The sequence below is a fragment of the Lepisosteus platostomus genome, chromosome 7 (genome assembly GCF_059453375.1).
Source record: "Lepisosteus platostomus isolate fLepPlt1 chromosome 7, fLepPlt1.hap1, whole genome shotgun sequence".
NCBI classification, from domain to species: domain Eukaryota; kingdom Metazoa; phylum Chordata; class Actinopteri; order Semionotiformes; family Lepisosteidae; genus Lepisosteus; species Lepisosteus platostomus.
Window position 1 is genome coordinate 35,833,117 of NC_142617.1, and position 24,083 is coordinate 35,857,199.

General features: G+C 37.4%; 2 protein-coding genes across 5 annotated transcripts; both read right to left on the reverse strand.

The window, feature by feature from the left end:
• Nucleotides 1-3,645: 3,645 nt before the first annotated feature.
• On the reverse strand, nucleotides 3,646-9,136 carry LOC148658620 (uncharacterized). Its single transcript, XM_088640027.1, has 3 exons — nucleotides 9,079-9,136; nucleotides 4,743-5,180; nucleotides 3,646-4,394 (listed from the first exon to the last, which is right to left on the reverse strand). The coding sequence occupies exons 2-3, from the start codon at nucleotides 5,176-5,178 to the stop codon at nucleotides 4,198-4,200; spliced, it is 633 nt and encodes a 210-aa protein (XP_088496153.1). The 5' UTR covers nucleotides 5,179-5,180; nucleotides 9,079-9,136; the 3' UTR covers nucleotides 3,646-4,197.
• Nucleotides 9,137-13,884: 4,748 nt separating this feature from the next.
• On the reverse strand, nucleotides 13,885-19,910 carry LOC148658621 (uncharacterized). Of its 4 annotated transcripts, XM_088641953.1 has the most exons (4): nucleotides 19,580-19,663; nucleotides 19,428-19,492; nucleotides 14,511-14,948; nucleotides 13,885-14,237 (listed from the first exon to the last, which is right to left on the reverse strand). In XM_088641953.1, the coding sequence occupies exons 3-4, from the start codon at nucleotides 14,944-14,946 to the stop codon at nucleotides 14,041-14,043; spliced, it is 633 nt and encodes a 210-aa protein (XP_088498079.1). In that variant the 5' UTR covers nucleotides 14,947-14,948; nucleotides 19,428-19,492; nucleotides 19,580-19,663; the 3' UTR covers nucleotides 13,885-14,040. The 4 variants fall into 4 exon arrangements, with proteins under 4 accessions (XP_088498079.1, XP_088498077.1, XP_088498080.1 ...); XM_088641951.1 differs by lacking the exon at nucleotides 19,428-19,492 and having other exon boundaries at nucleotides 19,580-19,910; XM_088641954.1 differs by lacking the exon at nucleotides 19,428-19,492 and having other exon boundaries at nucleotides 19,553-19,909.
• Nucleotides 19,911-24,083: the final 4,173 nt, after the last annotated feature.

Here is a 24,083-nt window from a genome sequence, read left to right on the forward strand (position 1 = left end):
GCGTCGAAGAGGTTTTACATTTCTCATTATTTTTGAGCCATCTTCCACGTTCACTAACTCAAAAGAGTTACAAGAGGTGTTTCTCAATAACACATGGCGAGTGTCTTTAAACTTGGCATCCAATTTACCGTTGTCTAGGTCAGCCACAAACACTTTCTTGAAAAGTTCTACTCTAATGAAGTTTCTTTGACTTCCTGTATCTATCACCATTATTATCTCTTGGCCATTTATTCGAACAGTTTCTTTACCTTCAGGGTCAATGGAATTAGCAAATTCATCTGAGTCTGAAGAAGGTTCTTGAACTGTTTGCAGTTTTGTCCCTTCCTTATTTGTATTAAGTTTATTTTCCTGATGGGAACCGTCTTTCTTTCTACACACGCGTGCATAATGTCCTGTTTTCTTACAGTGTAGACATTTTGCTGTTCGCGCTCCGCATTCATCTGCTTTGTGCATTGTTAGTCCGCACCTGTAACATTTAATGTCAGCCGTCCCCTGTTCTTCTTTATCTCTTTTGTTTAACAAAACAAAAGCTCGGCTTTTGTTTGTAAAGTCTGAGCGAGCACCCCGTTCGGTGTTTCTTGTGAAGTAAACATGATTCTCTCTAGCTTTGTCACTGTGGTCAGAAAGCATTCTTGATTCTGCTTGAGCTGCTCCATGAATTCTAGCGACTGTAAGAGCTCTTTCTAAAGTCAGCCCTTCCTCCTGCAACAATTTATCACGCAGTCTCTTATGTGCACACTTTTCCACAAGTTGATCTCTTAACATGCCTTCTACTCTCGTTCTGTTGTCTCGTGATGTCTACTCACTATACTACAGAGATACAGGGATTACAGGGATTGCTAAAAAAAATTCCCAAATAAATTCTATTTCATGGTACAATTTTAAAAATGAGTTATACATTAATGCAAGGGCTAGAAGGATTATTTCATGTAATTAAAATTTTAAGAGAGCAATTGTCATAAACACTGCAAACATTGATCTTTAAATAAGACTTACTGTTTTATTTTTTCATAATGGTAAAGAAACAATTGTTTTTAATCTCTATAACACTATATGAAAGATGTTTAATTGTTAAAAACACTTTACCACAAAATTTTTAAATTTTCAGTGCTTCCTCAGTCTTCCTTAGTTGCCGTCACTGGGATGAAGCTTGTAAAACTACCAAATGTTGTTTATTCAGAGAGTATGCAATTTAAGGTATCTAAACTGTTCACAGAGACTTCTATTGATAAATAATTTAAATTAACCTGGAAATTACAATTGTCAGGTTTTTCTTCTACATTTTTGATAGTTCATTTGAAATTCAAAAAACACTTTTTGGGTATTCATTCTTTATATCCGGTTTCATTTTGCTGTCTTTTGATGACTGACAAACTGTATTATTCTCTGCATTCTAAAAAAACAATAATCCTGTGAAAGTCTCAGACTAATAGTGTACTGTATGTGGCCACTGATACAAGTCATACAAGCTGTACATCTGATACACATGTTTTGCCCCAGTTTGTGTATATATTTTACAAAAAGATAATAATGGGAATGATTGTCTAGAAATTAATCTGGTCACTAATTATTTTGCTTAATATAGTAAAGACATTTTGAACCTAAAAAATGTGCTGCTGGTGTAGAGAAGTACTGTAACCCCTACACAGTAATGCAGCAGCCTAAAAATGCACTGCCGGTTTAGAGAAGTAACTAGGGCCCTGGACTGACATTGTTTAAGTTGTGCGTTCAAGTCCCATTTAGGGAGCAGTCATGTAGGCTACTTTCATACTATTTATATATTTCATACTGGGTTTAGGTCCAGCCTTATGAATGAAATGAATGAAAAAAGCTAAGTAAACTGAATTTTGAAGGGGAAAATAATGTTTTGTCCTCATCGGTATTTAAAAATGAGAGTGTATCCCACTGATATAAAACACATCAGTTCACTTTATATAAGTGTATAAAAAATGAAAAAATATTTTTTTTGTGTGGATCTTGATGTTATAATTGTCACAATCGTAAACCCCTCCTCTTAAGGACACTCCAGCCCTTCCTTTCTTCCAGACATTGCTGCCAATCTGGGCTCAGCTTTGGAAGATGGACGCCCGGAAGTCTGCCTACCCGCGCGTCCAGGAGTGACTCGACGGCATAGGCTTCACAACGGCGTCCTGACCAAAGACCACGCAGATGGTCTTTAAGCTCTGGAATCAGCTTTATTCCAGCACTATAAAACAGCTGCGTTGTCTGACACTTCAGCCCTCCTGGTTTCATCACCCTGTGGATTTCTGAGGTTCCAGCCTTCAGATCAGGCCAGTAGTAGTAGCAGTTGCAGTGGTAGACCTTGTCCACACTGCTGTCAGGAAGGGGCACGGCCATGACATTGCCATTGAAGAGAGTAACCTTTCCAGATTCAATCTCAACCCTCATCCTTTCACTGCCACACTTTGTGAACATGTACTCAGAATGATCAACCCCAAACAGCTTTCCCTTAGGGCCTATGAGGAGAAGAGCAGCTGCCTGGAGCCCCAGCCTGACCCCAAAACCCAACTCCAGCACCATGTCATCTGGCTGAATCTCAACAAGCTTCACTGCATTTTCTTCCAGGACCCAGTTGTGCCATATAAAGCTTTCTAGTTAGCATTCCTGTAAAACAAAGGAAATGTACACATACATTGTGAATGACCAATTGTGTAATGGATTTGAAATATTTACAGTTAAGGATAATGTTAAACATAAGAATGGAAGTCGTTTTCATTTTTAAGGAAACAATTTCTGCAAATATTGTAAAACATCTTATCATCATTATCATTAAGCTCCATGGGTATATTGCGTGTTGGTGTTGGTGCCAATCTTGTGATGAATGATGTTCAGTCCAGTACTTGGTGACTAAAGCTATATAGATCCTTATAACCTGTCTTCACTGGTGATTCACTGGATCACTGGATTTGGAGAAATCAAGGTGGGGGGTGGGAGAGGATGGGGGGAGCATGAGAGAACTGCGTTGATGAAGACATCCTGGACCGGAGAAGAACTATCCTAAGAACCATCGAAGGAAGTACAAGAAGGACAGAACAACTGGACTGCATTATTCTGGGGCATTTGTTGGGTAACTGGGGTCCAATACAGTCCTTCTGGCCAGTCTGGAATGTGTGTCTTTTACAGTTGTTTTTTTATAGCGATTTTTTAAATAATGTACATTTTAAACATCAGATGATAAAATGATTTTAAAACAGACTACACTGCTGTGCAAGAGTCTAAACATTTTCATAGCCCTGCTGTTTTCAGTCAGTATTATTCCTTCTTTATGCTAAAATACAATTGCTTGTTTATGTTCTATTGAAATATTAGCCATTAATTTTAAAATACAAGAATGCTGATATCTGTTTTCTAGTTTAAATTGCCTTTAAGGTTAAATCCTGATCAATAAATGCAACGGATTAGCTACTACAACACGTTACATACTGTATGTGTGGCTTGGATATATATCTGTTAGCAATATAATGGTTTCTGTTACATCTTGTCATGTATATCAGGTGTCATAGGTTGCGTGGATTAGGGGACATCAGAATGAATGAAGGGTTTTGTGATCCTTTGCATCTTTAATGGAGAATTTGAAGAAATAAAAATCTACTGTACTCTTTTAGAAATAAACTTCTGAAAGTGTTATAGATTTGCCACATTTTAATACCATCTAGAATTAGTAAATTAACATTAATGCTCTGGTGGTTATACAGTATGTGTATATAAACAGTTTAAAGTCAGAGGAAGAACACTGAAAATACTAAAATATTCCTTAATTTAGCTCAAACAATAGTGGGGTTATCAGCCATGCACTACAAAACAGCCCCATAGAAAATTTTAAGTTGTTTATGCTTCTACACCTAGCAAACACTGAATGGTATTGTGTTGAAAGAGCATGGATTTTGGATATCCGCATGATAATTGTAATACTAACAATAAAGCTACTTTTAATTCCCTGAACATATGTACTGTAGATATACAGGAATCAATAAAAACAAACAAAACATACTTGAAAAATGTTATTTCAATCTTTAAGTGAGATTACTGTACCATGATGATAATCAGCATCACACTAACTTTCAAATAGTAAGTTGTGATCAGTGTAAATGTACTGGAACTTAGCAGCATAAGTTGCTAGGTACTGTTGTCTTTTCCTGAACAAAGCTTTCAAAGAAGCAATGCTTATTAGAAGCATCATTTCGAAGCAGTGGCATAAATGGCTTGGAAAACTATTTTCTTGTCTTGCTTGTCCTCCATTCGAACATCAGAGAATCCAGTAGCTCGCAGGGCCTCCATGAAGACCTCGGGTTTCCAGTTATCATTTAGGAGAATGTTTGATGATGCTAACTTCATGATTGAGGAAAGTCTGAGAGTTGTCACCATGAGACCACCTGTCAAAACACACAGAGAAAAATTGCAGACGGCACATTACAGAATTATTCTTAGGATTTACAATCATGAAATTAGTGTAACATTCATCACAGAGGACAAAAATAACAAAGGATCCCTTTGTGGCTTGGTTTCTGCTCACTGTTTTTTATAGAGATTAATTGTAGTAATATCCCTAAAAATATGAAAACATCAGTCAAGGAACACTGTGAGTTCAGCCTCAGTCCTCTTAGGTTAAACTGAGTCTGAATACATTGGTTTCCTTAAAACTACCTTTGTATCTCCACTTTTAAGTTCTGGAATAAGCTTTTTTCCAGCACCAGAAAACAGCTGCCTTCACTTCAGCCCACCTGGTTTCATCACCCTGTGGATTTCTGAGGTTCCAGCCTTCAGATCAGGCCAGAAATAGTAGCAATTGCAGTGGTAGACCTTGTCTACACAGCCGTCAGGCAGGGGCATGGCCATGATGTTGCCATTGAAGAGGGTAACCTTTCCAGACTTAATCTCAGCCCTCATCCTTTCACTGGCCTTTGTGAACATGTACTCAGAATAATCAACCCCAAACAGCTTTCCCCTAGGGCCTGTGAGGAGAGGAGCAGCTGCCTGGAGCCCCAGCCCGAGCCCAAAACCCAACTCCAGCACCATGTCATCTGGCTGAATCTCAGCGAGCTTCACTGCATTTTCTTCCAGGACGCAGTTGTGCCATAAGAAGAACTTGGTCAGTAACCACCCAGTTAAGGATTTAACAGGTTTTCCAAGTTGTTGGTTGAGCTTTCTAGACAGCATTCCTGTAAAGAAGCAAAAGAAATGTACACATACATTGTGAATTACCAAATGTCTAATGTGTGATTTGAAATTGTTACAGTTAAAGACAATGTTAAGCATAAGAAGAATGGAACTTATTTACATTGTCCAGGAAATGATTTCTGTGAACATTTTAAAACATCTCATCATCTTTATAATCAGTCCCCAAGTGCATATTGTGTCTTGATCATTTGCTGAATGTTGTTCAGTCCAGTACTGGATGACTGAGGCTATATACAGTAAATCCTTATAACCCAGTCTTCTACATCCTCCAGCAATTGTCTTCATGATCATCCCTTCTTCATGATCAGTGTTTTCTTCTATCATGATACCAAACACTGCTGTCTTGATCAACCTGCCATTGTTTTTCTGGAGAGATGTTTTAACAGATTGAATTTTTTGTCACCATCTGTCATAATGTTCTTTTTTTATTATTTCTGACTTCTTTATTTGTTTTGTTGCCATGATGTTTAACACTCTCCTGTAACTTGTTTTTAAACGATTAAAACATTTTTTTAAAAAATATCACCATAGTAGACTAGCAAATACTAGTTTTTAAGTATCCCAGTTGTTGATAATCCTAGAAAGATCATCTAGACTTTATTGTCATTTTAAATCTTATTCTGTGAAAACACTTTAAGGTCTGGTTCAGAATTAGTTTCTCCAATACTGTCTAAAAGGGATATATTTGAATACAAATAGATGTAGAACATAAACAGTGGTGTGAACACTGTCTCACAAGCCTCATAGTTTTGCTACTAGATGGGTAATGTAGGCAAATTAAATGCTACATTTCTAAAGGCTAAAAATTCAGAGAGAAAAACATGTTCAGACACCTTGCTTTTCTAACCAATTGTGACACCTGTTCCCAGCACAGTGAGATAGTAAAGTAATGAACAAGGCAGTAGACCTTAAAAGACAAAAAATACTTGAATGTATTAACAGAAACACACTATGTTTGGAAATATTATTTACAAGAACTGGGAGTTCCTGGTCCCAGCCATTTACAGGACCAGAAAACCCTGAAAATGAGATACAAAAACAAAAGAAGAAAAGCTTCTTCATAAAATTAAATGTCCTACTCAAGATAAAGTATCTCCTTAGATTAATGCTAAAATCTTTCTTCCTGTAAAAAACAGTGCCTCAAAATTCAAATGAGATATTTTGTTTAATGGATACCTCAAAAGGAAAATAAATATTCACACAGCAACATAAGACAACAGTCCCTTTCCTAAATCTGAAGATTATTTTTCAGTGCTCCAATGTCTTGGAAGATTTTGTGTAGTCTTGCTTGGAAAGAAGAGAATCTACTCACTGTACAGTTTCTTAATTGGCTGATAGATATAAAGTAAGTTCTCCTTACTTTTTCTATTCTGATGGAGACTATGGAGAGGCATTTTTCCAGTGTTGTCTCTTTATAACTGTACCATCCATAAACTGTTGCTTTACTGACCAGCCAGGAATGATCTTGTCATTTCTATAGATTTCTATACCTCCCTGACAACCTGACCTCTGGCCATTGTGGCTGAGTTGACAACACAAGGTAAGGGACAGCAGATTGTCTGCCTGTAAAAGTGAGATTATTTTTCAGCAGAGTCCTACATAACATCTACCAATCCATTTTTTAACTGCATCTTCAGGATTGCGGGGCAGCCTTCTAACAAGCAGCGGGATAAAGTCAGGGAACACCTTGGACCAGACACCAGTCCATTACAGGGCAGATTGACCAAAACACAGACATGCACACACTCAAACCACGGTCAATTTTCCAGGAAGCCAATTAAACTATCAGCCCCCATAACAGCAGAGTTAAAGGCAGCACTTTGGTCAACGGAAAAAACTGCTAGGACCTGACTGGCTCCCAAAGGCGTTTTATACCAGCTTCTGGGACATCCTGGCAAAGGACGTGGTAGAGGTAGTACAACACATCTTTGAACAGGCCAGATGATAAGGAAGGGAGTAATCTCTCTTCTGTTCAAGGTGGGGGACGCATCCAACCTCATCAGGAGACCCATCAGGATACTCTGCATGTATGTGCAGAAGCTGTCAAAACTCTTGCCCAACACATTAAGGAAGGCTCGCATAATAACCAGTGAATGGACATGCAGGGTAGAGGGGCAATCCGTCAGCTGAAATCTACAGATCACACGAGACATCACTACCTGAGCAGGGGACAGTAACATACCCGTGATAGTGGTACGCCTATACCAGGAGTAAGCTTTCGACGGAGTGAATCACAGCTACCTTTTCAGGGTGTTGAGACACTTTGGAGAGAGTTTTAGGCACCGGATAGAAGGATACTGTATTGATCCATTGATTACAGCTCCCCATTTAACACAATAGTTCCTTCCAGACAAGTCAGGAAGCTTAATGACCTGGGCATCAACACTACTCTATGCAGGTGGATTATGGATTTCCTGAATGGCAGACCACAGATTGTGAGGGTCGATGGAAAGCTTTCTTCCACACTCACCATCAATATAGGTGCCGCTTAGGGCTGTGTGCTTAGCCCCTGCTTTTTTTCCTTGTTTACCCACGATTGTGTGACCTGATACAGCTCCAATTCCATCTATAAATATGCTGATGACACTACCACCTTTGGCCGAAGCACTGATAATGATAAGACAGCCCACAGGGATGAGGTCAGGAGCCTGGTGGAGTGGTGCATTGACAACAATCTCTCCCTCAATGTCAGAAAAATCAAACAGCCGTACTGCAACTGTCACTGCCCGCAATAGCATCCAACGGCTGCTAGGTGTCACTCTATGATGCCTTTTTTTAACTAACAGATACCGGCTGCTTTAAAGCTAACAGATATTTGTATATTCCATGTTTGTTTTACTACCTCATTTATGTTCAGCAAGTGAAACATATACCCATACTGAGTTGCATAGAGAAGTTCCTGTGTGGCTTTAAGGATATAATTTAGTTAACTGTATTCTTACAAAAAAATATGGAAGCTAATTAGTACCACGGAGTAAAACATATTTATTGCATTTAAACAAGATAGTATTGCATTTAAACGTGATTTTTTTGCCGTTTCAGTGACAAGTACAGTACGTCTGTATGTATTCCATTTAAGTGTTTACAGAGTAGGCAAAAACTATGTACCTATGTACAGTACATATTTCTGCAGTATCACATCAAGAACATACTTTTGGAAAGCTGTGTCATTTCTATTTGCTACAGAAACAGCAAAAACGACAATCATTTAACCTGGAAATGCCCACTGACAAGGTGTTGTATGTAATGTACTGTATACAAAGGCAGTACACGTGCTCCTTTAAAAAGAAAAATTCCAAAAAGAGGAATGTGATGATATTCCTCTGTTGTTAAAGCCAATGCTACTTTGCACGGGACAATATCATTCCTTATTTAATACAAAATATCAATATGGTAGGCAAACTTGTTCACCAATTAACTATTTTGTTTATGCACAATACTCTCTCATTTTGACGCAATAATTTTCTCGTTTAAATGCAATACTATTTGAAACGCAATATTTTTTTTCTTTGTGGTTAGTAAACTTCCATAAAAAATGGTAAAACAATTGTTTGAAAAATATTCAAGCCACGTTTCACTTGCTCTGTAGCAGTTGGGACCTACTGTAAGTTTCCAGGACCCAAGTTGTACTACACCATAGGTATTCAGGAAAATATAACCCTTGATATTCATCTACCACCACATCATCTATTCTTGTTTTTGTCTGTATCTTACTTAATCTTGTTAATTTCTTTCTGTTTAAGTGTTCTAAGCACTGTTATCACGTTAACAAAATGTATTCCCAAGATTTTAAAAGACACAACAGTGTCCGTGCAACAGTTCAAAATTATACTTCAGTTCAATACTTCAATTAAAATTTTAAAAGGGTATTTCACCTACCTTAAATTTGTTCAGAAATGAAAGTTGGAAACACCACCCTCTGTATTTTTTACATTCTGGTGACGTTATTTGATTAATTAGTAACTTTAAAGTCTAAAGTGACACATGAAGCAACATACCTTTATTACTGCTTTCTCAGAAACTCTTTCTGACCATTTTGTAAAGTCATGCCTTGCTGCTAGATTAACAATTCAAAATACAATATCCCCAAAAGGGAATACCAAAGGAATTTCCAAGTGAGTTATATTTGATATTATATTTCTTAAAGTGAGCCTACATTCATTATTGTATGGGCTAGAAGGATGATTCCATGTTATGTTCATTTGTAGGAAAAGTTGTTCTACAGTATACCAGCATTTAAGCATAAATCAGAGGTGAGTGGAAAACCAGTTTACATTTATTCTGCCAGAACAATTGTACACACAGCATAATTTAAATGCTGCCTTTTTAAACCTCACACAGTTATTTTTTCTGAAACACAGAAAGTCAAAAGGGTTGTACATAACATGAACAGAAAATATATATACAACTTATTTCCTAAACTAGGAATAAAGATGGACTATCTCAATTCCTGTCTTCACTCAAAGGGATTATTTTACAGATTAGAGATTGAATTGTTGAGCTGACCTTCTTTCACAATGTGGGTTACAGTATTTTTCAAAACCCCAACTAGCCAGGACTGCCTGACCACTACCAAAGGTTCTACTTTTGGCTCTGATCTCTCTCCTCCTGACCCGATCTTGCTGGCTTGGTGAACCACTTGTCTGTGTGTCTTTAGGTTTAGCTGGCTGAATCAAATGTGCAGCTGTCACATGCACACAATGCTGTGTTGGTCACATTTGGTGTGTTTCTACAAGAAATCAGAAATATATAGATACATTTTTGGACTATTACATGACCTTGAGCTGATTTTATTGCATGTTTCTTGTTCTGCACAAGTCTTTCTGCTAAGCCATTTGTGGCAGTGTGGTATGCCACAGATGTGTTGTGCTGAATTCCATTCTTTAATTAATTTATAAAAACCATGAGCTCTCTTCTGGTATCATACCAAACTGTGACACTGGAAGAGTAGTGTAGAGGATGAAACATAAGAGAAAAATATGGAGCAGCTAAAACCAGTGACTAAATTAAAGCTAACAGGCAATGTAGAGGAGCAATGGAAGTGTTTCAAACAGTCCTTTACCCTCTGCTTGACAGTAGCTGGAGCAAATGGAAAAGACAATGAAAAGAAAGTCGTACTGTTTATAACTGTTGCAGGGTCCATTTCAGTCCTTTTGTACTCCCAAAATAATGAGATATATGAAATATATGTTTTCAACAGCAGAGTATAGAGTGAAACTGAGTCAGTGGAAGCATTTATCATGCACTTGAAACTGAAAAGCCAGATGTGTAACTTTGGGATGCAAGAGAATGGAGACTGAGAGAAATATTTCTCAGTGAAACAGAGTTGATCCATGATAAAGCAATTCCGGTGTGCCAGGCCAAAAGAAGTGACACAAACCAAAGTCCGTGGATGGGAATTAGGCTAGTTCAGTTCTGTTTATTTATCATCTGCACACATGCAGTGAAATGTTTATTTGCATCTGTGTTCTACTACAAAGACATTAAGGAGGCACCAAACATAAACACAGAACAGCAGCAGCAACAACTGCAAAGTTAAAGGAAATACAACTTAACTACAAGTCAGCCAAGAGTGTGCAAAAAAATCATCAGTATGAGTCATTTATAGAGGTATAATTCAATTGACAGCTTGGAGGATCTGTGAATCTGGAGGTACAGTATGTGCCTTTATGCTCCTATAATATTCACCAGATGAAAGTGGAGAAGAAAATGAAAAACCAGGGTGATTGTTACCCTTAGCAACACTCCCAGCTGTAAAAATGTCCACAATAGAGGGAAGCTGTACTCCAATAATGGACTGGGTTGACCTGATCACCCCTGAAATGCCTTTCAGTCAGACAATGGTTGCTGCCAAACCACAGTCAAATACCACACATGAGCACACTTTCATAAGCACACCTGTAAAATGTAGTAGGAATAGTTGAAGATAGATCATTTTATTAACTGTCTGAGGAGATAAAAGTGCTTCCATGCCTCCTGGTCCCCACCCAGATTTCTGAAATAGACAACCATCTCTTTGGTTTTGTTGACATTGAGGGAGAGATTATTGCCAAGGCACCACTCCACCAGGTTCCTGACCTCATCCCTGTAGCTGTCTCATCCTTGATGGAAATACACCCTACAATAGACCCAATGAGATGGTGTTTAAAATCAATTAAAGAGAAAAATAACCAGAAAAAATGGGCAGAAATCTACAGAACAAAGTCCACAGTGATGCCAAGACCCTATCGCCAGGAAACAGAAATGAACAGAAATGCACCAGGTGTAGCAGAGGTCACAGACCATGCCAATACCCAGCTTTCAGAAAGGACTGCAGAAACAGCAGTGGAGAAAATCACATTGAAAGAGTCTAGATGCCCAGGAAAATATGCAGTGTCAATTTAGAAAGCTGCTCCAGCAACATGTTAGGGGACTTGTTTGTGGGAACAGCTGATTGGACTGCTATTTATACTTTGAATGGGACACACATCACACTCAAAATGGACACAGAGGCTCAAGTCAATATCAGAAACTGAACTGTCTTGGTTAGAGTTAAAAGCTACCATAAATAGAAAAGGTAAAGTAAAGAAAAAGTAAAGCACAGTCAGTGTGTAAGTACTGTTACTTAGTGTGTAAGTAACAGTACTTACACACTAAGGCTAAAAAAAAAAGAGTGATTTCTGCAATTTTTCCTGGAGGCTTCTTTGCACAGAACGTCCTGTCAGAATACCAGGAGGGGATTTGTCAGGAGACAGCAGACAAGGCTGTTTATAAAAAAATTAATTGGTTTATCTAATAATGTACATTATGATCACAAGATGACAACAGTCCATCTGATATGGACTGATCTGATCTGATCTGAAAAATATTGGTCTAATTTCCCATTGGCATTTGTCGATCATGGCCTCCTAGTAATTATAGTTCTCGTCCCCACTGATAGCTGATGTGTGGTGAGTGTTCTGATTGTTGCCATCGTATCATCCAGGTGGATGCTGCACATTGGTGGTGGAGTGGAGTCCCCATTACCTGAAAAGCGCTTTGAGTGGAGTGTCAGTAAACCGCTATATAAGTGTAAGGAAATATAAATAATTATTAAAAATAGCACAAAAACATACAATACTGTTAAGCAAGAGTTCTAAACATGTTACCCATAAAGTTTATGAAAAGTTAATCCTGATATGTGTTTTCTAGTATAAGCAGCTTTGTACCTTTAAAGATGATCAGAGAGGAATATATATTAATGATGAGGAGCACAGGATAGAGTGTCGATTACACACGATTGATGAATGCAATGGATTAGCTACTACAACATATTACATATGTTTGCTAATGTGAGTTTGTGTTAATTTTGGTCTGTGGAGAGAGTGATATCACAAATCAGTTCACATACAGTAGTTGTTAATCCTTCATGTCCAGAATCCTTTAAAATTAAGAATTGGATGTTATGAATGTGTTATGAATTTGCTCTTTCTATGAAAGGACTTAGCTGTGTTGTCTGGTGTGTTTGGATAAAACAGTGAGGTAAAATCCTGTTTTAAAATTGTTTGATCTGTTTCCTTTCTGTGTAGTATGTTTAGTAGTAATACCACTAACCTGTAGGACCTCTAGGGTCAAAACACTACATTATTTGTTGTGAGATCCCTTCAACATAATTTTGTTAAACTGTCATTTCAAATCAAGGTGATAAAGCTCCACTTTTCAAAAAAAACATTCTTTTAAAACCTAATCAGGAATTAGCAGTCACATTTACTTTTTGAACAAAGAAATATGATTGACTAGACAAAAATAAACTAAAGTTCTTATTTCAAAAGAAGAGCTTTTCTTCTGCTATTGCTATATCAAAGAGGTTAATGTTTTACAAACAGTATTTTGAAAATACCCAGTAAAAGTGGGATTGTGTCAGACAACTAAAATTATTCTGATGCAAAACAAGAAAGTAGTAATAATAGTAATTTGTTTGTCAGGGGGTAGAGAGTGAACCACAGGATCCGACTGTTACAACTTGTCATATGTTGTATATCAGGTGTCATAGGTTTCTGTGGATTCAGTGAACATCGGTATGAGTGATGGGATGGATATCATACTTTTCCAAAATATTATCTTTCATTTTAACGTCATCTTTGGCATCTGCAATCTCCATTTCCCTATAGGACATTTTGGCTTCTTTGCTGTTAATTCTGGGGTAAGGCGCAGCACCTTTATCACTTCCCTTCTTCTGGTGCAGAGATACGTAACAATCCTGTCTCCAGATAGCAGATGGTTTTCAGTCTCCTGAGCAATAGTCTTTGAGGACATCAGGTCATTCACCACGACCTTCTGGGAAAACTGTATGTAAAATAAAAATCTGCTCTTTTAGAAATAAGCTTCTGTGGCTTAGCATGCATTCCTGTACAGTTGTTACTGTTTAATAGCATGCCACATTGTTGTAGTATTTAGAATTCCTAAACTAATATAATTGTGCTGGTGGTTGTATGGCTCAAAGAAACAAGATGAACATTGGGTATACTAAAATGATTTTCAAAATAAAAAGGATATTAGAAATAGACTGTAAAGCCACACCCATGTTAAGTCATTTTATATTGCCTAGCAAACATGGAAAAGATGCAGTGGTTGTGGAATCAACAAGTTAATGTAGAATGCTACATAAGGCTATCCACTGTAGATATGGAGGATGTGTAAAAAAATCACACGCAAATAAAAACAAAATTACATGAAAGGTTTTATTTCAATCTTTTAGTGAGGATGCTATACCAAATGTGATCAGTGTAAATTTATAAATGTATAACGGAACAGCATTATCTACTAGGTACCGTTGTCTTTCTCTGAACACAGCTTTCATAGAAGCAATGCTTATTAGAAGCATCATTTAGAAGCCGTGGCAAAAATGGCTTGAAAAGCTATTTTCTTGTCTTTCTTATTCTCCATTCGAACATCAGAGAATCCAGTGGCTCGCAGGGCCTCCATGTAGACCTCAGGTTTCCAGTTCTCACCAAGAAAAACATTCAATAATGCTACCTTCTTGTTTGAAGAATGTCTGAGAGTTGTCACCATGAGACCACCTGCCAAAACACAATTTTTAAAATTTATAATCACAATAAGTGTAACATATACAATAGTGGAAAAAAATGACTTAGTGCCTTAGTTTCTACTCACTTTATTTTATAGGGATCCATTTTATTATCCCTATAAAAAGTGAAATTTTCAGCCAAATCTTATCTTACTTCTAAGAGACTAAAACTGGGATCCTTAAAGGCAGCTTTCTCTTTAAGCCCTGAAATCAGCTTCATTCCAGCACCATAAAAACAGCTGCCTTGTCAGGCACTTCAGCCCACCTGGTTTCATCACCCTGTGGATTTCTGAGGTTCCAGCCTTCAGATCAGGCCAGTAGTAGTAGCAGTTGCAGTGGTAGACCTTGTCCACACTGCTGTCAGGCAGGGGGATGGCCATAATGTTGCCATTGAAGAGAGTAACCTTTCCAGATTCAATCTCAGCCCTCATCCTTTCACTGGCCTTTTCGAACATGTACTCAGAATGATCAACGCCAAACAGCTTTCCCCTAGAGTCTGTGAGGAGAGGAGCAGCTGCCTGGAGCCCCAGCCCGAGCCCAAAACCCAACTCCAGCACCATGTCATCTGGCTGAATCTCAGCGAGCTTCACTGCATTTTCTTCCAGGACCCGGTTGTGCCATATGAAGATCTTGGACAGTATCCATCCTGTTAGAGATTTAACAGGTCTGGCAAGCTGTTGGTTGAGTTTTCTAGTCAGCATTACTGTAAAGAAACAGAAAATGTACACATACATTGTTAATTACCAAATGCGTAATGGATTTTAAATATTTACACTTACAGATAAACTCATGTACATTGTTAAGGAAACTATTTCTGTAAATATTAAAACATTTCTCATCATCATCTCCATGGGCACACTGCCTATCGGTGTAGACCATTTGCTTTACTAGTCTTTCCAATGTTGTTCAGTCCAGTACTGGATGACTAAGGCTTTGTAGTTCCTTCTAATTCCAGTCTTCTGTATCACTTGCCAACTCTTTATGACATTCCCTTGTGCTTTCCTCTATCGCGATTTCGAAAACTACTTATTTTATTAGCCTGTCATTGTTTTTCTGGAGAGATGTTCAAACAGATGGAATTTTCTGTCACCGTCCGTCATCATGTTCTTTCTACTCTCATCTTCTTTCTCATCACAGCATTTGTTCTGTTGCCATGTTGTTTAACTCTCTGTGTAACACTTCATTCAAAAGTTTCATTACATATTAATATAGTAAACAGCATGGAAATACCAGTTGTTAAGTAATCCAGTCTATAAAGATCACCTAGACCTTGATTTGTGAATCATACTTTTGAATTTATTTTATTTTTTTGTCATTTTAGAATAATAATTCCTTACATTGATATAATAGGGGGACACCCATCCACCACTACCAATGTGCAGCACCCACCAGGAAGATGCAATGGCAGCCAAAGTGCGCCAGTATGCTCACCACACATCAGATATCAGTGGGGAGGAGAATAGTAGTGAAACCAATTCATAGATGGGGACTATTAGGAGGCCATGATTGTGAAAGGTCAGGGTTTAAAACCCTGTCCCGTGATCATTTGGAATCCACTATTTAAAAGCCTGGTCAGAATTAGTTTATACTACATCATATACTATAGTTTATACTTTATATACTGTATAGCCTTGTGGTATTTTTTATGAGTGGGGAATGTAAGCAAATGAAATAAATGCTACACTTCAGAGAGAAAATCATGTTCTGACACCAGCTTGCCTTGCTCCCCAATTGTAATTGCACATAGTTTCTGTTCCCATCACAGCAAGACAGTGAAATAATGAACAAGGCAGCAGACTTGAAATGACAAACACATATTTACAAGTATAAACAGAAAAAACACATGATGTTCAATAATATTATTTACAAGTACCTAGACCTAGTCTTTCACAGAACCAGAACACCTGCAAATAGGGGTTTTCCAGTTCTGTAAAACTACAAACTACAGAAAAAATACAAACAAGGAAAAAAACGTTTATAATCTAAAACAGCCTACTCAGGATGAAATATCCACCTACTGTAGAAAGATGTTACCACAAAGGGGAAATAAATATTCACATAATGACATAAGACAACAGTCCCTTTCCTAAATCCAAATATAATTTTTCAGTGTTCAAATTAACTGGAAGATTTTTTGAAGTCTTACTTGTAAAGGAGGGAGTTCACTCGCTGTGCAATTTTTTAGTTGACTGGAGAACGAAAAGGGAGAATTGTTTATTCTGTGTTGTTACTCTACTACTGTATGATCCTGAAAAGATTTGTTTTAGTGACCAGGCAAGAATAATCTGGTCATGTTTTACTGATTTCTAAAGCTTCCTGGCAACTCTGGCTATTGTGTCTGCCTCAGCTGACAAGAGAAGGTAAGGGACAGCACATTGTCATGCCTTAAAAATAAAAGATTGATTCTTACTTTAACCCATAGAGGTAAATTATTTTACAGCAGTGTCCAACACAATAAAAAACAAACACCACCAACAGAGTTCAGGACAACAGTGTTTCAGAAGAGAAGACAATTATTTTACATTATTCAAGAATGAGATTGCAGAGGGGATGAAAGATTCTTAAGTCTGTTTCCATTACTCCTAGAGACATAAAGGCTTGTCCGAGATGGGGAAAGTGCAAATTCACAGTGGAGGGGGTGTAACAGACATTCTATAATGCAGTCAGATTACTCTAGAACTCTTGCTTTGTAGAAGGCATTTACAGTAGATCGGATTTACTCCCATAATTTTGTTGGTTATCTTCATTATTTTTAGTTACTAAAGTGCCAAATATAGGACAGGAAGTTCTTTCAATAAATGATTTGTAGAAAAGTGTTCAAATAGGCCTGCCTACCTTAAAGAAACTAAGTTTACCAAAAAAGAGCATTTGTTGGTCTTTTTTGTAAGTGGTCTTTCAACATGTAGTAAATGTTGTAATAAATGCATTTGTGTGATCCACTGAAGCGTTAAAAAATAACAGTTTCCTGGCTATGTTTTCTGTTATGTTTTTTGTAATAGCCTCTGGTTGATGCGACAGACTGTGCTAGATATTTTGGATCAAATGATTTAAGGTCATACACCCTGTTTTTCTGCAGAAGCCTGTAAAACTGACTGTTCTTGGTAAGATACCAAGGACAACTCAGTCTAAAACTGTTTTTAGTTAGTAACATGTAAGAATGATGATATACACATATACAGTATGTGATTGGGGCTTCTGGTTTTTAGAAACATGGGGCTTTGTACTTCGAAACCAGTGTGGCTTTCTTTATTAATAAAGAAATGTTTTCAGCTCGTCAAAGCAACTTTTTCAAGGAGTCTAAAAATTTGGTGCTAAAACCCAGAACCCAGAATCTGCAAAAGGGATATTCCTGACTGTAGCCGACATATAATGTAGGGGAAATCTCCTTTATTGGATATAGGAAGGAGGGTTCTCCCTTCTGAATCGGAGACACTCAATCTGCTAGGTCCCTTTTGGGAAAAAAAAGGAATCAGGAGATAAGAAATATTTTGACCTATTTGGAAAAAAAGGTTTTGGGGACAGACTTTGTCTCTCACACATAGTGTGTAAGTCTTTCTTGGGGCTTCGGCTCTGGGGAATGTGAATTACTGAGCACAGAAGAGAGAGACTGCAGGTACAGTACGTGGCAGGAAAAAGAAAAGTGTAGTCACTGACATCCTCTATAAGGTCAAGATTATTTATGGTGTGTTAGAGGGTTGCTACATTTTCCTAAAATCAATATTTCCTAAAATGAGTTCATTTGTTTGCAAACTTTAATAAGACACCTGTGCCTCTGGGCTTACAATCAATGTGCGAAATGTACAACAGGGAGAACAGCTTTCCAGTGCATATTATAACTACCAAATACTTTGCATTTCTCTCTAACTACCTTGCAATCAACCATCCTTATATTCTTAAAAATAGCACAAAAAAGAAATAACTATAGCTGAAGGAGGACTGTTCATTGTTTAAATGTAGTTTCTCTTTTCAGTAAAAACTGAATTGCTCTTTGCTCCTAGAATAGGTTTGTGGTGATCTGTTTTGCATAAGGAAGACATTTTCCCAAGCATTTTTACTAGCAAAGCTGCTTTTCTTTCCCTGGTTTTGTATCTCCTTTGGGGAAATCCAAATATAAACAGGTGAGCACTAAACAGGTATGTTTTCTGAAGTACCCACAGTTTTAAACAGTCATAGCAAGATGCTAAAAATCCAACATCATTATTTTACAATGGTCAATGCAAAAACTAATCTAATCACGTAAAAGCAACCCATTGAAATACAGCTGTCCCTTCATACACCATTTAATTATCAAAGTGACTGAACTGGTGCTATGGAAAATAAGCAGTTTCAATTAATTCAGAACAAAAATTAATTGTTTTTCATTCACAAAAATGTAACTTCTAAGTTTTGACCTTCTTCTCAATTCCAGTTCGTTACCAGTTTCACTCAAATTTGAACTAATTCATCATTTTTAATTTAATTTGGAATTGCCACCAACTATGCATTACTTCAGTTATATTGTAACAGTTTTATGCACACAATTGAGCCATCTGTAATAATACATTTTTCATTTTAACAGCACTCTGAAAACAAACTGTTGACACTTTATAAGTAGTGAACCTGTTCACACTTGTGACGGAGAAGTAGCTCCTAAAATTTAGTGTTAAATAATGAATATTAAATAACATGTAATTGTGTAAAATGTGTTTTTATGTTACTATTTTTTGTAGCAAATATGAGGACAATCCTATGATGTTGTTAAGTTTTAAGCTTTTGTAAAGCTGATTGATACTTTCATACCGCGTTTTTGTCTTACCTCCCCGTTTGTGTTTGGGTGGTGCAACATTAACAATACCGAGAAGTTTCTGTGTGGGGCTGTATTTGGTAAACTGCATACCTTAATTAATTTAAAAAACACAACTTTTTGAAAATATATATATACAAATGTTCAAGCTGCATTACACATATTCTATAACAGTTAGGACCTAAGCTGTTCTGCACCATCGCCAATCATGAGAACATGACCCACCCAGCTCTTCGTTTAATCCCGCACCTCTTTTAGCTTTTGTTTGTAAATTTCTTTTTTTAAGCTATTTAATTTCCCTAAACACTATTACTTTAAGATCTTTAAAATACATACAGTACAATATGTGCAATGATTCAAACACAGTGTCACTGAAAAACTCAAAACTGTTTTACTTACCGTATATTTTTTCAGCAAGTAGGAAACGCCGCTTTCTGAATTTCTATTATGTTCTGGAGACGCTGCTTGATTAACATAAATAAAAGTCTCATGACAAATGAGACATAACACAGCGTGCAACATACCTTTACCACTTCAAGCTCTTTCTGTACCTTTTTCAATCCCGGTGTCATGCCCTCTGCAGCCAGAGGGTGCTCCTACTCTGTCCTGTCCTGCTTTGCTGTCCTTCCGGTTTCCCTCTTTCCTTGGTCTATACATTGCCGGGTCTCTTATTCTGCCTCGTTCGGCATTGACGTTCGGATGTCCTGAGTGCCGCCTAGCACCAGGTCGCCCCACGTCCGCTACCTGAGGGCATAGGATTCTATACGGCACTCCAGAACTCTTTGCACTGACGAGCCCGGGCTAACTCCCCGTTCCCCCGCCTCGCATAGGGTCTTTTTTCGTGCTCCTGCCTCTCCACGGTTCGTCCCTTCCGACATCAGTGACACCCAGTCCTTTGCCTCAACGTGGTCTTCTGTGATCAAAATAAAAGTGCCAAACTAATGGCACAAAAAGGGTTACCAACCTAATGCCCAAGCGATTTATATCTGATAATGCATTTTTTAAAAGTGAGTTAACATGTATTAATGCATGGGCTAGAACGATTAATACATGTAATTAAACTTTTAAAGGAGCAATAGTCAATAAATCTGTTATTATTGATGTTTAAATAAGGCTTACTTTTTTTTAATTCATATTGGTGGTGAAACAGCATGAAAGTAAGGTATTTAGTTTAAAAAACACTTTACCTACAAAGCCTCTAATTTTTCAGAACTTTTGGTCTTCCTTAGTTTTCCTCATTCGCGGTGAAATAGACCTTTTTTTACCAAATGTTGCTTCTTCCCAGAATATGCATTTTAATGTACAGTATCTAAACATATATCAATGATGTTTTAAACATATATCAATTTGAATTTATCTGGAATTACATTTGTCAGTTTTTCTTCTTGTACTGTTTTAATAATTTGTATTTTTAAGTTAAATTCAAAGAACAGACTTTGTGGGTGTTTGTTCCCTACTGTATATCAGATATCATGTTCCTAAGTACAGTATGTGTAGTTATTACATTTTGTCCACACATAATATCTGTATTTTTGTGTTTGTACATTGGTGATAAATAATAGCATTTTATCAGTATTAGCCAGTTTCTTCATATTCAGTCTTTTTAAAGTCTTAAAGTCTTTTTTCTTTGCTTTTGCTATTTAAAATAAATCTTAAATCTTTACCTCCCTAAATGCGACTTGATCCCACAAGTTTAACATGATCAGTTACTTATGGCCCTAGTTACTTCATTACACTGGCAGTGCATTATTTAGGTTTAAATTATAATGCTGCATTACTATATCAAGTTGACATACAATGAACAGATCAAATTACTCAGGTTAATTCAGATAAACATAGGTTAGATAAGAGAATGTTGTTAAATATAAAAGCGTGTAAAGTTAAATATTTCTGTGGATTTTGATGTTATAATGCTCTTCTATAAACAGCCACATCAACACACTATACAATGAACCAGGTCAGACTAAAAGTAAGACCGCCCACATCACTCTTCTAAATTTTCTCCATTCATCGAAGGTTTCATTTCACACCTCTCTACACCTATTCTGACTTCACACCTCTTGATTGGCCTCTCTTTCTGTCCCCTGCTCCCGCCTCGCACTCCTCCTCTCTCCCAGCCTTTGTTTTCCTGCTACATTACCTTTGCTTACTGCCTTGTCTTTCTCGCACCTGAAGAAAGCTCCACGGCCGAAACGTTGTGTTTTCTTTCATCTTTTTTTCAGCATGGAATAAACCCATTTCTTGTTCCTTTGCCGCCCACATCTGTGTTGTTTTACCCTGTATTCCCCACCATTCCACAAATGTTAATTTTGAGAGAGCTGTCACTTCCTTGTGGTCCGTCAGTCTTCAATCTAAGCTTCACACACACATACAATATACTGTGACAAGTGCTCCTGATGACTTTACAGGCTGAATGATGGTTGTATTATTGTTTTCCTTACTCTGAGGAATACTAGCCACAGTGCAGGTGAAATAGCTGGGAAAACATTCAAGAGCCTTTGTTAAGAAGGCTTAAAAAGGCTTAGTGAACTATGAATTGGCTTCATGACTCTGCTCTCCTCCCCACTAATAGCTAATGTGTGGTGAGTGTACTGGAGCACTATGGCTGCCGTTGCATCATCTAGGTGGATGCTGCACATTGGTGGTGGTGGAGGGAAGTCCCCATCACCTGTAAAGCGCTTTGAGTGGAGTGTCCAGAAAAGCGCTATATAAGTGTAAGCAATTATTATTATTATTATTATTATTATTATTATTATTATTATTATTATTATTATTATTATTATTATACAACTGGAAGAAGGAAGGTTTGCTGGGCAGATGACAGCTTTAGACTCAGGAGAAGATGCTGACACTAGGGATTCTGCAGGAAGCAACTGAGGAAGGCTTCAGCATTACTGTATCTCTTACTTTAACATCATCTTTGGCATCTGCAAACTCCATTAAAAAAAACTGTAAATCTTTTGTTTCTTTCCCGTTGAATCTGGAGTAAGCTGCAGTCCCAGTGTTCTTCTTTTTTAACTATATGACTTGCTACAGTTTTACCGGCCTGATGTAATTCCAAACTGCAGCTTAATGAGATTCTGCCTCTTTCAGAAGACTTTGACCATTCTTGCTTGTGATGCAGCCTTGGATGGGGTGTCATAAACAGTAAGCTTGATAGGCAGGTCTAGTTAAAACACATAAAACAACCATAAGGTAAGGACAATGATGATCTTTATTTATAGTGTGAGGTGCAATCAGAAATTTCAACAAAATCCTAACCACTTTGAGTTTCTGTCTCCTTCTCTCAGCTACATAACAGACAACTTGTCCTTTGTCTCCACATAGCAGATGGTTTTCAAACACTTACCTGAGCAATAGTCTTTGAGGACAGTAGCCATTCCCCAAAAAGTTCTAGGAAGATGGTATGTGACATAAAAAATAACTGTTTTAGAAAGTTTCTGAAATTGTTATAGGTTCGCATGCATTTCTGTGCAGTTGTGATTGTTTAATCATATGCCACATTTTAGTAGTGTTTAAACTTACTAAATTAACATTAATGTTCTAGGATGTACACTACCTGTATACTGTATAAACAGCTTAAAGAAACAAAGAGAACATAGAATATACTAAAATGATTCCTTAAATTAGCGAAAACAATACATTTTTTCTCTTTTCCCTTAGTTTATCTCTTTTACATCTCCGATTTCATTTTTTCTCCTTTCATGTTTTTATGTTATTGTTGGATTCATACGTTTTGTTTGTGTACACCAAGTCTGTCATGCCATGACGATTGTTCACATTTGTTCATTCCTGTGTATGGTACCATATAATATTCTTTGTTTTTCCTGGAAAATCACTAAACAAATTGAACATAAAATGATTAGCTAAAACAATAGTGAGGGTATCAGCAGTACATTATAAAGGAAATGTTAAGTTGTTTATGTTTCTACATCTAACAAACATCAAATGGCTTTTTGTTGAAGAAGCAGGGATTGTGGAAATCAGCATGGCAATTTATAATGCTACTGTAACAAGGTTTTGGTCTGCATCAATAGTTCACCCAAGTCTATATCTCTCCCAAGAGAAATAAAGGGTCAGTCTTACTGACGGTCCAATTCTGAAGAAAAGTTGTAAAAGGCTCTTTAATTGGAAAGATTTTTTTTTTCTTTAGACAGAATAGAGCGCCTTAGTAGTGAAGTTTGACCACTGATTCATATTCCTTATGTCCTAATCATTTTCAGGGAGGTGTTTGGTACAAACTGAATGTTAGAAACCATTTTTACAGAATATTTTATTAATCCAAAAGTGTCCATTTTGGGAGCTTTCAATCAGCTTCATTTTTTACAGACTAAACTATATTTTTACCAAAAATCACAGGAATGCTTATTGTACTGTATGTCTCACCTAACTAATAATTTCAGAGCAATCTGAGATGGTGGGTATCATGGTTTGTGATCTGACATGGAATGACCCTGCAGTCACTGACATTCGCTACACTCTCACCATAAGTTACAGTTGATTTTCAGGAAAAATGTAATATTTTTTTGCAAATAAATGTACTTCTAATAAGACATCCGTGCTTGCTCTTCCAATTATTAGTATGCAAAATGTACAGTAGGGTGTGCAGCATCCAAATCATTGAAATTACTAACAAGTACTTGGAATTGATAGCTTCTGTGTAATTATGATTCCCTTTCCTCTCCACCTACTGTACCTTGCAATCTATCATCTCTTCTTAGGAAAAGACAATATTGTAGCGCAACGGGGTTCAGGTGGGCCCCCTTGCCTGCTGCCTACACAGGTCGGCCCCGCACCATCGGGGATACGAACCCGGGCCTCCGGCGTCACTCAACAGGGACTTAGCCTGGTGAGCTAAAGAGAGATCTCTCCAAAGCCCAGTGGCTGTGGTCCTGCTATTACAGGGAAGGGCGGTGACGTCACCGCTCTGGTAAGCCGGCTCTTACACAGTGCCTGTCGGCAGTATGCGTTACAATATGTCTCTCAGACTGTAGCTGAAGGAGGACTGTTCACTGTTTATATTTAGTTTTTTATTTCAGTTTTCAGCTACTACAA

What these genes read in the sequence shown, in the direction of transcription:
- LOC148658620 (XM_088640027.1), bottom strand. Translation starts at nt 5,178, where the DNA reads ATGCTGTCTAGAAAGCTCAACCAACAACTTGGAAAACCTGTTAAATCC. An exon ending in CCACAGGGTGATGAAACCAG is followed by an intron (nt 4,395 to 4,742) that starts GTGGGCTGAAGT and finishes GTGTTTTGACAG; the next exon opens with GTGGTCTCATGGTGACAACT.
- LOC148658621 (XM_088641951.1), bottom strand. Translation starts at nt 19,685, where the DNA reads ATGTATAGACCAAGGAAAGAGGGAAACCGGAAGGACAGCAAAGCAGGA. An exon ending in TGACACCGGGATTGAAAAAG is followed by an intron (nt 14,949 to 19,579) that starts GTACAGAAAGAG and finishes GTTTCTTTACAG; the next exon opens with TAATGCTGACTAGAAAACTC. An exon ending in CCACAGGGTGATGAAACCAG is followed by an intron (nt 14,238 to 14,510) that starts GTGGGCTGAAGT and finishes GTGTTTTGGCAG; the next exon opens with GTGGTCTCATGGTGACAACT.